We start from the raw sequence: 15,547 nt of genomic DNA, 5'->3' as shown, positions 1-15,547 counted from the left end.
AAAGAGTGCTTGGTCATGGAAACCAAGCAGATGGTTTATTTTAAAGACAAGATAAGCATATTTGCCACAGAAAGGCCAAATGTTCATTGGATTGAACAATAAGTCCTTGCTGACATTGGAGAAAGCTTAGTAGAGCAGGTGATGGAAGAAGATTGGCATAGTTTGAAGAATGAATAGAAAGTATACAAATGTATAGAGCAGCAATAGGCAATTTGAAGTTGGCCTGTGAAGGAGAAAAGAGAGCTAGGGGATGTGGAGTCTGGAGATTGGTTGGTTGTATTTAAGAGAAGTCAGGTGACGAAGAGAGGAGAGTTCAGGATGAGTTAAGTTTTCATAGTTACTGTGTAGTAGTTTAATAGTTCAGTATATGGTTTTTCCTGTCTCTACCCTACCACTTCCCAGGATGTTTGTGTTTTTTACTTAATTGTCTTTCTGGCTTACATGATGAAAATTAACACAGATTCCCTGAGAGCTGATGGTGGGAAGAAAATGGCAACTCAGAAACATTGTAAGAATCTGGAGGAAAGTAAATTGGAATTAACTTTTGAGGGTCTTTAATTCCTTTCATTAAAGGAATTAACTTCTGAGGATCTTCAGTTCCTTTCATTCCCCCCACTCCCAGGCCTTTTAGTCTCTTTACCTTAAAGATCCCATGAGACTGTCTATAATTTAGTTTCATTTATCTGAAAAATGTGTTGTCCCTTTATGTCCCTTTATTTTTTATCATTTCTTCATTATCATGGTAGACCTATTGAAATAATAGTCCCAACACATTCAGTAGTTTTTTCATAGGAGACCTGTGGTTCAGTAGTTCTCTAGACAATGGGAATTGTCAGCCCGTGAGTGGGATGTCAAAGGTCAAATAGTCCATAAAGGGTAAAAATTCTTCCTCAGGAAAGCATTGTGTCAAAGGTAATAGTTGAACAGTTGATTAGTGGCAATTTCATTTAGCTAACCTAGCAGCAGTACCCAAGCTTTCAAAGTACGTTTTTTCATCTTTTCAGTGGTATATAAAAAGCTAGCTCTGTCTGCTGACTGTGAACACGTTCTTGGTGTTGCTATTTTGTGGGGAGAAGTAATCAAGGCATGTACCCCTCATGGCTTAAGTGAAATCTGAGAAGACATTCCTGTCCTATCAGTGAACAAGCTGATTAAATCCTAAAATGAAGTTTGTGAGAATTTCAATTTCTCTTATCAATTCTATTTCTTGTGTAAAATAGTATCATACGGAAAACTATTTTAAGACATTTTTGGTTCCAATTTTGGTAGTTTCTTCATTATTTACTTCTTGTAAATATTGCAGAATTATGTTTTCTTTAAAAAAAAAACCACTGTAATTATTATAAGAAAGATTAAATTATTGGGGTACAAAGTATATAAAGTAAAAGTTCTCCACTTTTTTCTGATACCTTCTTCCCCATTTTGCTTTTCTCTATTCCCCAGAATAGTCAGTGTTAAAAATTTGGTTTGTATTTTTCCAAAACCTTTCAATATGCATATATATACTTTTTTTATATAGATGGCCATACTGTTGAGTTTTTTTGTTTGTATATGCAGGTTTTGACTCATTTTAAACCACTGCCTTGTATTAAATGAATATATAGTCACGTATTTTATCAGGCTTACATTAATGTGTATATAGAATTTTTTTCTATTTACAAACAGTGCTATAAAGTATACGTCCTTATATATTTTTTTGCAGTTGTGTGAATATATCTAGGGTAAAATTTCAGAATTCTTAGGTTAAAGACTACCCTTTAACTGCCTTTGTAGAGATTGCCAAATTATCCTCCTTTATCAGCTTATTAGACTCTTAACAGTTTAAGAGTTACTGGTTTCTACATCCTTGGCAACACCATCAATCTTAAATTTAATTGCCTGTCAGATTGGTTCTAGTCTGATTTGTGAAAACAGTGTCTTATTGTTTTAAATTTGCATTTCTTTTATTGAAATTTCAAAACACTTTTGTTGAAAACAATCGCTTGTTTGTGTTTTTACCTGTGAGCAGTCTGTTCAGTTCTTTTGTCTATTATTTTCTTTTGGGTTATCTTCCCAAGTTTATTTTCAAGCATTGTGTATTAGGGATGTTGACCCATTCAAGGGGGGGATTAGGTTGAAAATCCATTTCCAAATCATTTGTCTTTCAACATTGTCTAACGAGTTATGTTATTTTAGAGGTTTTTGATTTTCATTTAATCAAATACCAGCTTGCTTCCATGGTTTCTGGGTTTCATGTCAGTCTTAGGAGAATTTTACTCACACAATTATCCTATTTAATAGCTGCCTAGCAGTCTCTTGCATGTATTATATTATATATATTATATTTTATTTAAATCTTACTTCTTTGGGCTCATGACCCCTTTACGTTGTTAAAAATTATTGAGGATTCCACAGTGCTTTGGTTATGTAGATTTTTATCTATTTTCATTTGCTATATTAGAAAATAAATGTTTAAAATGTAAAATTATATATGTACTTAACCCATTGCATGTTAATTAAATAATTTTTATGAAAAAAATTTATTCAAAATAAAAAATACGTAGTGGAAGAATACATAAAAAATACACAGTGGGAAGTATTTTTGTAAATCTTTTTAAGTGCCTGACTTAATAGAAGCTGGATTTTCATAGTTGCTTCTGCATTGTCTTTGGAGATAAGTTGTTTCAGAGAAAGTATGAGAATAAAATACGGCCTCAGACAGGTACATGGTTGGAAAAGGGAGGAGAAATTTTAATAGCCTTTTAAAATAATTATGACTGTCTCCTTCCTTTGATGCTAGGTTTCTTATATGTTAGTTGCATTGTAGAATCTGAAACCATATCCAAGAACTTTTCCTACTCTGTTACATTAAAATCCATTTGTCTATCTTGCATTTAGAATGTATCCTTCACCCATGCACGCCTCTGGTCATTTGGAAAATATTAGTTCAGTGAGTTTGCAGGTCTTCCAAATATTGGCACTTTTCATTATCTAATATCAAAACAATAACATTAATTATTATCACTACCTAAACTCATCAGAAATATCGTCAAGTGTCATTAAATTGTTAAGCTCACAGTGACACATGTAGGCTTTCCAAGATTCTGATTTTCTCCTGAAAGCTCAAATTTTAGTAGCTGGCTCAGTCTGTTCAGTTTTCAAGAAATAATCATGGTTGATCAGCCAATCTTCTTCCAAGTAAAAGTGGTGTTCTTTGAAAAAAGTAACTAGTTCACCTCACAATTCAATTGCCTAAGCATTGTATTGATATTTGGTATGCAGAAATATTTTTTGTGCAGAAAAAGACATGTACACAGATTGAAATTTAATGAAACCAGTCGTTTTTACTGCTGGTTTCCATTCAGTGGCATTCTTAACTGAAACTGACATTACTACTTTGAGAGTTGGTGATAATAAAGGATACAGTGACTACTAGTACAAATTGGTGCCACTGTATAATTCTTGCTGTGTACAGCACCAGTAGGTTTACCAACCGTTGCTTTTGCATCATCAGTGCAAATATCAACACAGTGAAAAATAAAATGTCTTAGCATTTTTATGAAATAGTTTTTACTCATCAACGCTCCTTGAAAGGGCCTTAGGATCCCCTAGGGGCCTGTAAACCACATTTTGAAAACTGTTGGTAGGCACTTAAGATGTTTCCAAAATTTTCCAAAATTAAGAACATTCCTGTACAAACATTTTTGCTTAGTTATCCAGTTATTTTCTTAGGATATATCTTTATATGTTTAATGGCTGAATGCAATTATTTTTTAAAAGATGGAATTAAATTTTATTATTTATTATTTTTAATTGAGGTGTAACAGTTTCAGATGTACAACATGATTCAATATTTGTATGTATTGTGAAATGATCACAGTTAAGTCAACATCTGTCACAATACATATTTATAAATTTTTTTATCTTGTGTTGAGAACTTTTAAGATTTAGTCCCTTAGCAACTTTCAAATTTGCAATGCAGTATTATCACCATGTTGTACTTTACATCCCCATGGCTTATTTATTTTACAACTGGAAGTATGTATCCTTTGACCCCTTTCATGCATTCCCACACCCTTGTGCCTCTGGAAACCACCAATCTGTTCTCTGTATCAGTGAGCTTGGGGTGGTTTTTTGGGGGGTAGTTGGTTTTTTTTAAGTTTTTTTTAAGATTGCACATATCAGCGAGATCATACAGTATTTGTTTTTCCTGTCCAGCGTCTGATTTATTTAACTTAGCACAAAGTCCTCAGGGTCCATCCATGTTGCAAACAGCAAGATTTCCTTCATTTTTATGACGGAATAATCCATTGAAAATGTATATGTATATACACCATATTTTCCTTATTCATGCCTTGATGGACACTTAAGTTGCTTCCGTGTCTTTGCTTATCATGGAGGGGCGGTGCACATATCTTTTTCAAGTTAGTGTTTTCATTTTCTTCTGATAAGTGCCCAGAAGTGGAATTGCTGGATCCAGTGGTAGTTCTATTTTTAAATTTTTGTGGAAAGACTGAATTAATTTTAGAAATCCAGAGTATAATACTTGACACTGTGTGTGTATGTTTAATAGTTTTTCTGCCTTTGCTTTTTAAAAAAAATTATTTTCCTTGAGAGTGGGTTGGCAAATACAAATTATCAAGTAGGTGCTGAAATGCATCTCATTTTTATGTCTGAGATTATCAAGCATTAACCATAAAGATATGAAATATATGTCCACTTGGAAACCTGTCTTCAGACAACATTTTTATCAATGAGTAAGTGAAATTTCCTTAGAGGTGGTATAGTAATTCAGAAAATACAATTTTACTAAAGATGAATCATATGGGATGATAATATTTAAGCATAACTTTTATGTGACATGAGTTTGTCTTCAAAGTATTAGAATAAAACTTTTTTAGACAAAAGTATATACAGATATATAGAAACTACTATGCATTATTTCAGAATATATCTGTGATAACATTACTCGATGAATCCCTGTATTATATTCCCATTTGTATGAGTCCCCCCCCCCTCCCATTCCTAGTGCTCTCATTTCTCTCCTCTTGTTTCTCTGTAAATTCAGCTTCCCTCTTCCCCACTTACCTTTCCAGTTAAGTGCTCCTGGTCTGTTTTTCTTAAATAACTGCTTAATTATCTCTATCATAGCACTTAGGACATTGTAATTGTCTCTGTACAACATTTCTGTAAATTCCCTGTGGGATGAGCCTCAGTGGATCTCTAAGTATAGCAGAGAATCTGTTACATAGTAGGTACAAAACACATACTTTTCATTTTATTTATCTATTTATTTATTTTTTAGCTGCACCACACAGCTTGCAGGATCTCAGTTCCCCAAAGCCCCAAATCCTAACCACGAGGCCACCAGGGAACTCCCAAAATATATACTTTTAAAATGAAAGAAATAGAGAAAACTACTCATTTGCTATTATAAATAAAATTTTTATTTTATTCATTTTTAATTGTGGTAAAACACATATATAAAATTTACTATCTTAACCATTTTTAAATGTACAGTTCAATAGTGTTAAGTACACCCCCATTGTTGTGCAACCAGTCTCCAGGAACTCTCTTTATCTTGCAGAAAAACTTAAACTCTCTACCCATTAAACAGCAACTCTCCATTCCCCTTCCCTTTTAGCCCCTGGCAACCACCACCAACTCTCCATTCCCCTTCCCTTTTAGCCCCTGGCAACCACCATTCTACTTTATTACTCTAGGTGCCTCATACAAGTGGATCATACAGTATTTGTCTTCTTTGATGGACCCTTTTCACTTTCCTTCCTTTTTAAGGCTGTTTAATATTCCACACTACGTTTTGTTCATTCATCTGACAATAGACACTTCCCCCTTTTGGCTGTTGTGAATAATGCTGCTTTGAACATGGATGTAAAGCTACCTCTTTTTTTTTTTTTTTTTTTTGACACTGACTTTCTGTTTTTAGATGGGCACTCTGGTTTTTTAAAAATGATAAAAGCAAAACTTGGCAAGCAAACCTTCGGCTGATCTCTAAGTTTGATACTGTTGAAGACTTTTGGGCGTAAGTAACCATTCATTTTAGGATGTTTGTTGTGTAATTTTTCATTTTAAGTTGCATTCACAAAATGAAGGGTAAGGTGTGAACAGTTAATATTCACCTTTTTTTTATGTCCATCTTCTCACAACTGTTTGAATTGGTTATTATTCCTCATCAATTTTAGAAAGCTCCGTCTTGTCATCTTTTAGCTCTGCCTATGCTCTATTCTTTGTCCTGAGATCTCTTTCGTTGAGAATGCTTTATTGTTCCTAGAATTTCCAACAACTTTTAGGAGCTTGTCCCCTTTCTTGGTTGCCTAGATACATTTGCCGTATTCTTAGGTATTCCAGAGCTTTCTTAGGCCCTCATTTCTGTAGATTCTTTCCAGTATAATATCTGGATTTCCTGTGATAGAGATTCCAAGATTTCAAAGGCTGAACTGCTCATAATTCAGGGTTTGTCAAAGAATGACAATATCTCTGATGATAGTTTATTAATTTCATTATACTTCGTGATCAACATCAAGAAGAATAGTTGAAATATTTTTGAGATTTTGTTTCAGATTTAGCAATAGTTAAGATTTTGGTGTCTTAAATCTTTGCATGACTTCAAAATATAATTTAAAATGATAAAGTTCTTTTCAGGAAGTTTTGGAATATTGATTCTTTAAAAACAAAGTTGATTTAATATGTCTTATTATTTGCTTGAAAAATATATGGGGAGAAACTACTTGAGAACATGAAAGATAAAACTTGTTGAAAACATTTTTAAGAGCTGTAAATTACCTAGCAGTTATCTAAGTATTATAATTTGTTCAGCTGGTGTATTTTGGATCATATCAGTGATGTGATTCTTATGTTTTAATGTTAACTCCCTGAGTGTAGCATACAGACTAACAGATTGTGATTAGAAAATTTATGCATGTAATGTATACTTCCTCCAGGGCAGAAACAATTTTCTGTATATCTCTAGTGCTTTGCCCATATTAGGCATTTAGTATGCATTTGAATCACTGAAAACAAAGCATAGAATAATTAGAGAAAACTGTATATTGAGACCACTTTGAGTGGTCACTTCTTCTTTTTTTTTTTTTTTTTTTTTTTTTTGCAGTACGCGGGCCTCTCACTGTTGTGGCCCCTCCCATTGCGGAGCACAGGCTCTGGACATGCAGGCTCAGCGGCCATGGCTCACGGGCCCAGCCGCTCCGCGGCATGTGGGATCTTCCCGGACCAGGGCACGAACCTGTGTCCCCTGCATCGGCAGGCGGACCCTCAACCACTGCGCCACCAGGGAAGCCCTGAGTGGTCATTTTTAATTGAAAACATTTTTAAGAAATTTTTTTAAAATTTAATTTAGATATTTCACTAGCCTGAAGGTAGAAGCCTAGATCATTTGATCTCCTGAAGTCTATCACAGCAAAATTGTTATAAAACGGGCAACAGAGTAAGAATGCTTTGCCTGTCTCCAATATTTTATACAGAAGTGATGATCTTAGCTATATGACTAGTGACCATGGATGGTGTTATTATCCTTAGTTAGATATTACTATTTGGGAAGTAGTTTAAAAATAACAGATTCTATGGTTCCATCCTATACTTAAGGAATTAAAATCTCAAGAAGTAGGGTAAGGAACTGTTTTTTTATTTTTTTTTTGGTTGCTATTTTAATAAATTTATTTTTGGCTGCATTGGGTCTTGCTGTGCGTGGGCTTTCTCTAATTGCAGTGAGCAGGGCTTACTCTTAGTTGCGGTGCGTGGGCTTCTCATTGCAGAGGCTTCTCTTGTTGCAGAGCACGGGCTCTAGACAGGCGGGCTTCAGTAATTGTGGCACACGGGCTCGGTAGTTGTGGCGCACAGGCTTAATTGCTCTGTGACATGTGGGATCTTGCCAGACCAGGGCTCAAACCTGTGTCCCCTGCATTGGCAGGCGGATTCTTAACCACTGCGCCATCAGGGAAGTCCTGTTTTGTTTTTAAAAGCTCCCCAAAAGATTATTATGCTGACTTAAACTAGTAACGGTGTGTGGTTGGGAACCATTGATCTGTCCCGCTCTTGCATACTTTCAAGGATAATAATGTTGACTTATTTTAGTCATGCAATCCTGATGGTCAGGGAGTTTGTCTTGCTTTCTCTTGATTTGTCTTTTTGTGTGATTAAAACTGCTCATTAGCCTCACGGATTCTTTCATCTACTTAAAGCCACCTCATACCTCTCTTTTCAGTTTCTTGTATATACATATGTATGTATTAAGTTAACTAATGCATCAAAATTGTCAGAATAAAATTATTAAAAATACTTTCTTGAAAATCATCAGATGTTGATTCTTGAAGCTGTTACTGAGATCTGTTTGGTCCATTTCAGAAATTGACTTCATGGGGGCGGGAAGTAAACATGAGTTTTTATCTTATTTTTATCATATTCTCTGAATGTATATGTACGCACCTAAACTTTGCATTACATATGCTATGTTTATAATTATTCTTTTCTTTTATCTAGTCTGTACAACCATATCCAGTTGTCTAGTAATTTAATGCCTGGCTGTGACTACTCACTTTTTAAGGTATGTTTAATTGGTGATTTCATATATTTATTATAAGACTGGACCATTCAGGTATTCATTAAAAAATCTTGCCATAAACTTAGGAATAGTTAATGTTGTGATGCTTGGAGAATAATTAAATTAGCTTTACCAGGTTTTAGCATAAATATATTTTGCCCTATTTTAGTATAAACATTGGGTTGGCCAAAAAGTGCCTTTTTGGTAGAAATAAAAGACACATTTTTTTAAGTAAAAATAAAATACACATTTAATTTAGTTAAAACATGTTTTAAAGTAATAGAACTACATGTGAAGCCCCATAATTCATAGGTCTAGTTGTCTAGTTAAATAAGCATTGTTCTGTTTTGCCCTTCCTCAAAACGTCTAGTGTTTTTCTTCTCTAATTGTATTTATTCAAGGCATGTTTTTCATTTTCTCCAAGAACTTTATTGAACAACGTATTCAGCCTTTGGTGTGGTTGGTGGTGGTTCATTTAGCTTGCCCAGGACCTGTCCCGTTCTACATTATCGTACAGTATCCACTTTTCATCACCTGTCACAATTTGTTTTAAAAACGGGACGTTTTCATTACGTTTGAGTAGAGAATTGCATGCTTGAATACGTTCAAGAAGGTTTTTTTCACTTATGTGGAACCTAAACATCAAAGCGATTCACATAACCAAGCTGGTGCAAATGATTGTCAGCCCTTGATTTTGATATTTTGAGTATGTTGGCTCTCTCCTGTGTGGTATTACGTTGATTGTTCTCAGTTAATGTCTCGATTTGATTGCTATCGACTTCAACTGGTCTACCTGACTATGGAGCATCGTCCAGCGAGAAATCTCCAGCACAAAACTTTGCAAACCACTTTAGACACATTCAGTCAGTCACAGCACCTTCTCCATACACTGCACAATTCTTTTTTTTGCATTTCAGTTGCATTTTTACCTTTCTTGAAATAATAAAGCCGAAAATGTTGCTTTTTTTCTTCCATCTTCAATATTAAAATGGCTACATGAAAATCACCAATTCTGATAAGTCTTTTTTTAAATGCACGCTGATGTGACAGCTGTCACATACAATCTAACGAAATTGTTTTGAATGAAGTTAAAGACAACTGAGTGCTACTAGATGCATCTTAGGGAAAAAACCAAACGAACCTTTTGGCCAACCCAGTTATTGAAATTAAGTGAGAGTCAGACTGTATGGGCACATACTGTGATTGATTTTGAGGAGAGCTTTGATAATCCAAATGGGTCATCCAGTCCGTTTCTTCTTTATATATTTGAGTAGACTGAAGTCCAGAGTTTGTCAGGAATTCTTAACCTGGAGTGTGTGGGTCCTTGAGATATTTATGAGTTTTGTCAGCTGGTAGTGGATGGGACAGTCATTAGCTCTCTGAAATTGTGTAAGTTTTTAATATATTTTATAGGTATAGAAATGTATATAGCTTCTCAAAGGTATCTGTTACTCAGAATGTTTTAGAGCCTCCAAATTAAGTGAAACCCAAGGTTTGATAGTTAATAAGTGCCCAAGTCAGTACTCTAATTTTGCTTTAAGTCTTGTGTGCTTTTTTCCCCACTACATCAATTAACAGTTTTTATGGGTATAAAGTAAATAGTTAATAGGGTTGTTGCTTGCTGTTTCTAGTGGTGATCTCAAGTTAAAGTAACAGTATTGTCTCATATTGTTGTCTCCCTAACCTTGTAGGATGGTATTGAGCCTATGTGGGAAGATGAGAAAAACAAACGAGGAGGACGATGGCTCATTACATTGAACAAACAGCAGAGACGAAGTGACCTCGATCGCTTTTGGCTAGAGACAGTAAGGTTTTAAAATTATAAAGCTGTTTGGAATACTAAAACTTCACTTACGTTACATTTTACATTGGTTACTTAATTCAAGATGAGATAAGGATTCCCACTCTAGCTAAGCCAGCACTTAATTTTGTTCTGTCCTGTGAATCTTGTATACTTCTTACATACTAATACAGTGAAACTCCCTACCACATATTACACATCCAGAAAGTGATTGGCAGTTGATTCACCTTACAGAATAAGGTCATCTCATTAAGTTCAAAATTATGTAACCTCTCACATTTTGTATGATGTAAGTTTTTTTACAGTCCTCTTAGAGTATTGCTCTGTATACTAAACTTTTTAGATCAATGAAGGAAACAGTGAAATTGTAGGTTGATATCATTCAGCTTATATGTTGTGATGTAACTTGGAACTTTTGGCTTCATATGACATTTATTAAATATGAGAAAATAGGCATTTTCTCTAGTGAAAGTTTTCAAACCCCAAGCTTTTAGGAGCAGGGATTATAGTCTCTTTTGTATCCCTATCACTTGACAGTGTCTGGTTTATAGTTAGACCTTACTAAGTTGAGCAATAATAAATATTTCAGTGAATGGCTTTTTAAAGAAGAAACTTAATTTTGTGGGAATTCCCTGGCAGCGCAGTGGTTAAGACTCCCGACTCCCAATGCAGGGGGCCCGGATTCGATACCTGGTCAGGGAACTAGTTCCCACATGCATGCCGCAACTAAGAGTTCGCATGTCACAACTAAGGAGCTGGCAAGCTGCAACTAGGGAGCCGGAGAACTGCAACTAAGGAGCCCGCTGGCCGCAACTAAGACCCGGTGCAACCAAATAAAATAAGTTTTAAAAAAAAAGAAACTTAATTTTGCTTTCGGGAGAGATTATCAGTAATTACCATTTTAGGATTCTGCATTACAAAAAGTCATTTCAGTTTTGCAGGATGACAAAAGTTCCGGAGATTGTTGGTGGTACAATGTGAATATATTTAATGCCACCGAACCATACACTTAAAAATGGTTAATATGCTAAATTTTATGTCATGTATTTACTACAGTTTTTTAAAAGTTAGAAAATGTTCATGAAAAATAAGATCAAAAGGCAATTAAGCAGCTTTTTCAGTTATTCCATTAATATTTGCTGGCAAGTATAAGCAACAGCAGAGCAAAGTGAATATTAATGAAATAATTCACCTTTTATGTGCCCTGACATCAGTTGCCCAATTTGCTAAAAAAGTTAACAAAACTGATCGTGTTCTTGGTATTAAAGAATCAAATTAACAAATTTTTTAAAGGCCAGGACAAAAAACTATATATAAATATAATTTAGGCATTCAGAAAGTCGACTCTTGATTTAAAAACTGTTTTTCAGTTTTGTATATATACAAATATTTGAGACATTTGCAGCTTAATAAGCTGTTTATCATCTATTGAATGTAACTTGAGATTTGGGTTTTTTCTTTTAAGCTGCTGTGCCTTATTGGAGAGTCTTTTGATGACTACAGTGATGATGTATGTGGAGCTGTGGTTAATGTTAGAGCTAAAGGTGATAAAATAGCAATATGGACTACTGAATGTGAAAACAGAGAAGCAGTTACACATATAGGGTAAGTTTTGCTTTTTGTATGCTTCTTTTAAAATAGATAACTAAAAGCAGAAGTACTTTTTAAATTAAAAGTATTTATGTAGATCATTATTTTCCTTGTTTTCATGAACACTTTTATAATCTTGAACTGCTGTGTATTGGTATTCAGTCTTATTCATATTCTTTTCACTTCTGTAAAATTTCTTTTTCCTAGCAGTGGGGTATATAATCACTATTTTAGCATGTAGCATTTTATTATTTAGCATATGAGAATATGTCTTTTTTGCCCTACTTTAAAACCATAATGCTAATGTATAATACTCAATAATTTGGTGAATATTGGCATTTGCCATTGAATTTTAAGTGACAGTAGCTTGGTTTTATCCATATTTAAAACCCACATGTATAAATTTTAAAACTTTTTTTTGGCAAATATTACTATTTGCAAAAGTTGCCTGTCGTCCCCGCTCCCACCCCCACCCCTGCAAATGTCAGTCAGTGTTAACTAGGATTTTCTTTTTACTATATTTAAATTAGTAAAATTGGACTTTAAATTTTGTGTTAAAATTAAGTACCAGTCATAAGTCACAATATGTTTAGTTTGCCTCTTTGCATGTTGATTTTTCAAACATTATGAATTCTCCTGTGAACATAATTCCTTTCTGGATTAAAAGGTGTGGGGATTTTCCAGGTTTCATTCTCCACGGGGTTTCTTATAAGAGAAGGTTGATTGTTGATTCGTCACCATATTCCTGATCTTTCTGTCAGCCTTAAAACTTACTGACAGTGGGGGTCTCCTGTTTCTTTGAAAATGTGTTAAAGAAACTAAGAATGAACTTCTTTTCTCGGAAAGTTTTTTATTTGTGTCGATATTAAACATTTTTGAAATCTCTATAAAACTTCTGGCCTCACTTTTTCAAGGGAAAAATTTTTTTCACCCTTTTAAGCTGCATGGCTCAGTCCTCATTCTGGCATTTTTAGTGATTAAGTATAATTGAAGGTAATACATTATATCCTAATGTAAATCTGATAATAGTTATAATTTTAGTTATAAAATCATTTTTAAATACCCTATTTGAAGGAAGGTAGTAAAGTCTTCTGAAGGGTAGAGTATGAATAAAATTTCCTGGTATCATACTGCTAGAGTATTTAGCTCCATGAAAATCTCTTTTTTTGTTGTTTACCATGTATATCTCTTTATTTTTGTTTCATTTTGGTGCCTATTTTTAAAATTTTGCTATTTTTTCTCAGATACCAGATTCCTAACTTGACCTATGATGTTCTCATAAGATCATATGATGATCTGTCCCCAATTTTACCTTGTCAGCCTTCTCTCTCATATTTACCTTTCTTGTGAGCTGTAGCCACACAGCCTTATTTTTGTTCCTTGGCCTTCAGATATGCTTCATTCTCTTAGCATTATACTTTGACCTCATGAGTTTTTAAAAGGAGAGATTTCTCTGATTTCAAAGAGGAGATTAGATCCTCCATGTTAATAATATCACAACCCCTGTGCTTACCCTCTTTGATACTCAGTCACATCTTATTTGAGAATTAGGTTGTAGGGTTAATATATAAGGCAGAAATCATGTTATGTTCTAAATTATCCTTAAAATATCATAAATCGCCTTCACAGCGTTTAATTTTTGTGTGTGCATTCTTGTCGGTAATAGGTAAGGTAAATGTAATTGCAGTAACATACAATATTTACTAAGGTTTATATGTAAAATATAATTGAAGCATTTTAGATCAGAAAGTTTAAATGTGCATGTAATTGATTTTGAATACATTAATTATGTATGTGATACAGTTCCATCATATGTATTTGTGATTATTTGTTTGTAAATAATCAAATACTCTAAACTATAAACACCATGAGCCTAGAGAGTGTCCTTGCTTTGCTTATTATTAATTTACTGATAATTATCACAGTACCTGATACATAGTAGACTCTCAAATATTGGTTAAGTGATTATGAAGAGTAAATTTTGCTAAAAAGAAAAAGGTGTGCAATTTCCTATTTCACTCTCTAGGTATTATTTTTTAATGTAAAGAATAATACTGGATTTGGGGTGTATGTTTGAATAAAAATTAATGGCTACTTTTCTTCTTTTTCATCTTCTAGGAGGGTATACAAGGAAAGGTTAGGACTTCCTCCAAAGATAGTGATTGGTTATCAGTCCCATGCAGACACAGCTACTAAGAGCGGCTCCACCACTAAAAATAGGTTTGTTGTTTAAGAAGACACCTTCTGAGTATTCTCATAGGAGACTGCGTCAAGCAATCGAGATTTGGGAGCTGAACCAAAGCCTCTTCAAAAGCAGAGTGGACTGCATTTAAATTTGATTTCCATCTAAATGTTGCTAAGATATAAGAGAAGTCTCATTCGCCTTTGTCTTGTACTTCTGTGTTTATATATATTTTTTTTTTTTTTAAATTTTGGCTAGAGTGTCCACTATCCCAATCAAAGAATTACAGTACACATCCTCCCCAGAATCCATAAATGTGTTCCTGGCCCACTCTGTAATAGCTTAAAAGAATTAACGATTACAAACACATTTGACCCGTCTACAATATTAAAGAAAAGAATTTGCATTTCTGTACCTTACAAGAGAACGATTCTGTTTATGTTCCATTGTATGCAGGAGCATATTTTGCTGGTTTGAAAGAGTATGATGCATACAGTTTTCTAACAATTTTCTTTGTTTCTTTTTACAGCATTGTCTGTGCTGTACTCTTGCTGATGGCTGCTAGATTTTAATTTATTTGTTTCCCTACTTGATAACATTAGTGATTCTGATTTCAGTTTTTCATTTGTTTTGCTTTTGTTTTTTTCCTCATGTAACATTGGTGAAGGATCCAGGAATATGACACAAAGGTGGAATAAACATTAATTTTGTGCATTCTTTGGTAATTTTTTTGTTTTTTTTGTAACTACAAAGCTTTGCTGCAAATTTATGCATTTCATTCAAATCAGTGATCTATGTTTGTGTGATTTCCTAAACATAATTGTGGATTATAAAAAATGTAACATCATAATTACATTCCTAATTAGAATTAGTATGTCTGTTTTTGTATCTTTATGCTGTATTTTAACACTTTGTTATACTTAGGTTATTTTGCTTTGGTTAAAAAATGGCTCAAGTAGAAAAGCAGTCCCATTCATATTAAGACAGTGTACAAAACTGTAAATAAAATGTGTACAGTGAATTGTCTTTTAGACAACTAGATTTGTCCTTCCTTTTATTTCTCCATCTCTATAGAAGGAATTTGTACTTCTTATTGCAAGGCAGTCTCTATGGTGTCTTCTCTTGTAGTGTCTCCCATGTGAATAGCGTAAGTTTGGAGCATTAGTTTGATTATTACGTTTATTTTAATTTTTAATAAATTGAATAGGTAGCATCATATATGGAATTAAATTGATGTGGCTATCTTTTTTTTTTTTTTTTAATAAAGTAAGAGGCACAGTCCTTCACTCTTAGGTGAATAATGTACTCTTAATATGTTAAAACTCATGAGAATTGCGACCTTGGTGCATCACCATTTGATTGGTAGGAATAGCAGTTGTAAAATTTCATTGCTGAATTGAGACATTATTTTTCAAGTGTC

General features: G+C 33.9%; 1 protein-coding gene across 1 annotated transcript in view; it reads left to right on the top strand.

Annotated features, from left to right (window-relative positions):
- Nucleotides 1–15,158, top strand: part of EIF4E (eukaryotic translation initiation factor 4E) — a 45,504-nt gene extending 30,346 nt beyond the window's left edge. Inside the window, exons 3-7 of the mRNA XM_007463792.1 lie at nucleotides 5,927–6,022; nucleotides 8,494–8,557; nucleotides 10,246–10,359; nucleotides 11,821–11,960; nucleotides 14,064–15,158. Of these exons, the coding sequence (XP_007463854.1) occupies nucleotides 5,927–6,022; nucleotides 8,494–8,557; nucleotides 10,246–10,359; nucleotides 11,821–11,960; nucleotides 14,064–14,178 (529 nt within the window). The 3' untranslated portion in view covers nucleotides 14,179–15,158. The remainder of the gene's footprint in view (nucleotides 1–5,926; nucleotides 6,023–8,493; nucleotides 8,558–10,245; nucleotides 10,360–11,820; nucleotides 11,961–14,063) is intronic.
- Nucleotides 15,159–15,547: the final 389 nt, after the last annotated feature.

This window comes from Lipotes vexillifer, unplaced genomic scaffold (assembly GCF_000442215.2).
Source record: "Lipotes vexillifer unplaced genomic scaffold, Lipotes_vexillifer_v1.1 scaffold49, whole genome shotgun sequence".
Classification (NCBI taxonomy): Eukaryota; Metazoa; Chordata; class Mammalia; order Artiodactyla; family Lipotidae; genus Lipotes; species Lipotes vexillifer.
Note: the sequence above shows the minus strand (reverse complement) of the source record. Positions and strands in the feature narration are given on the sequence as shown.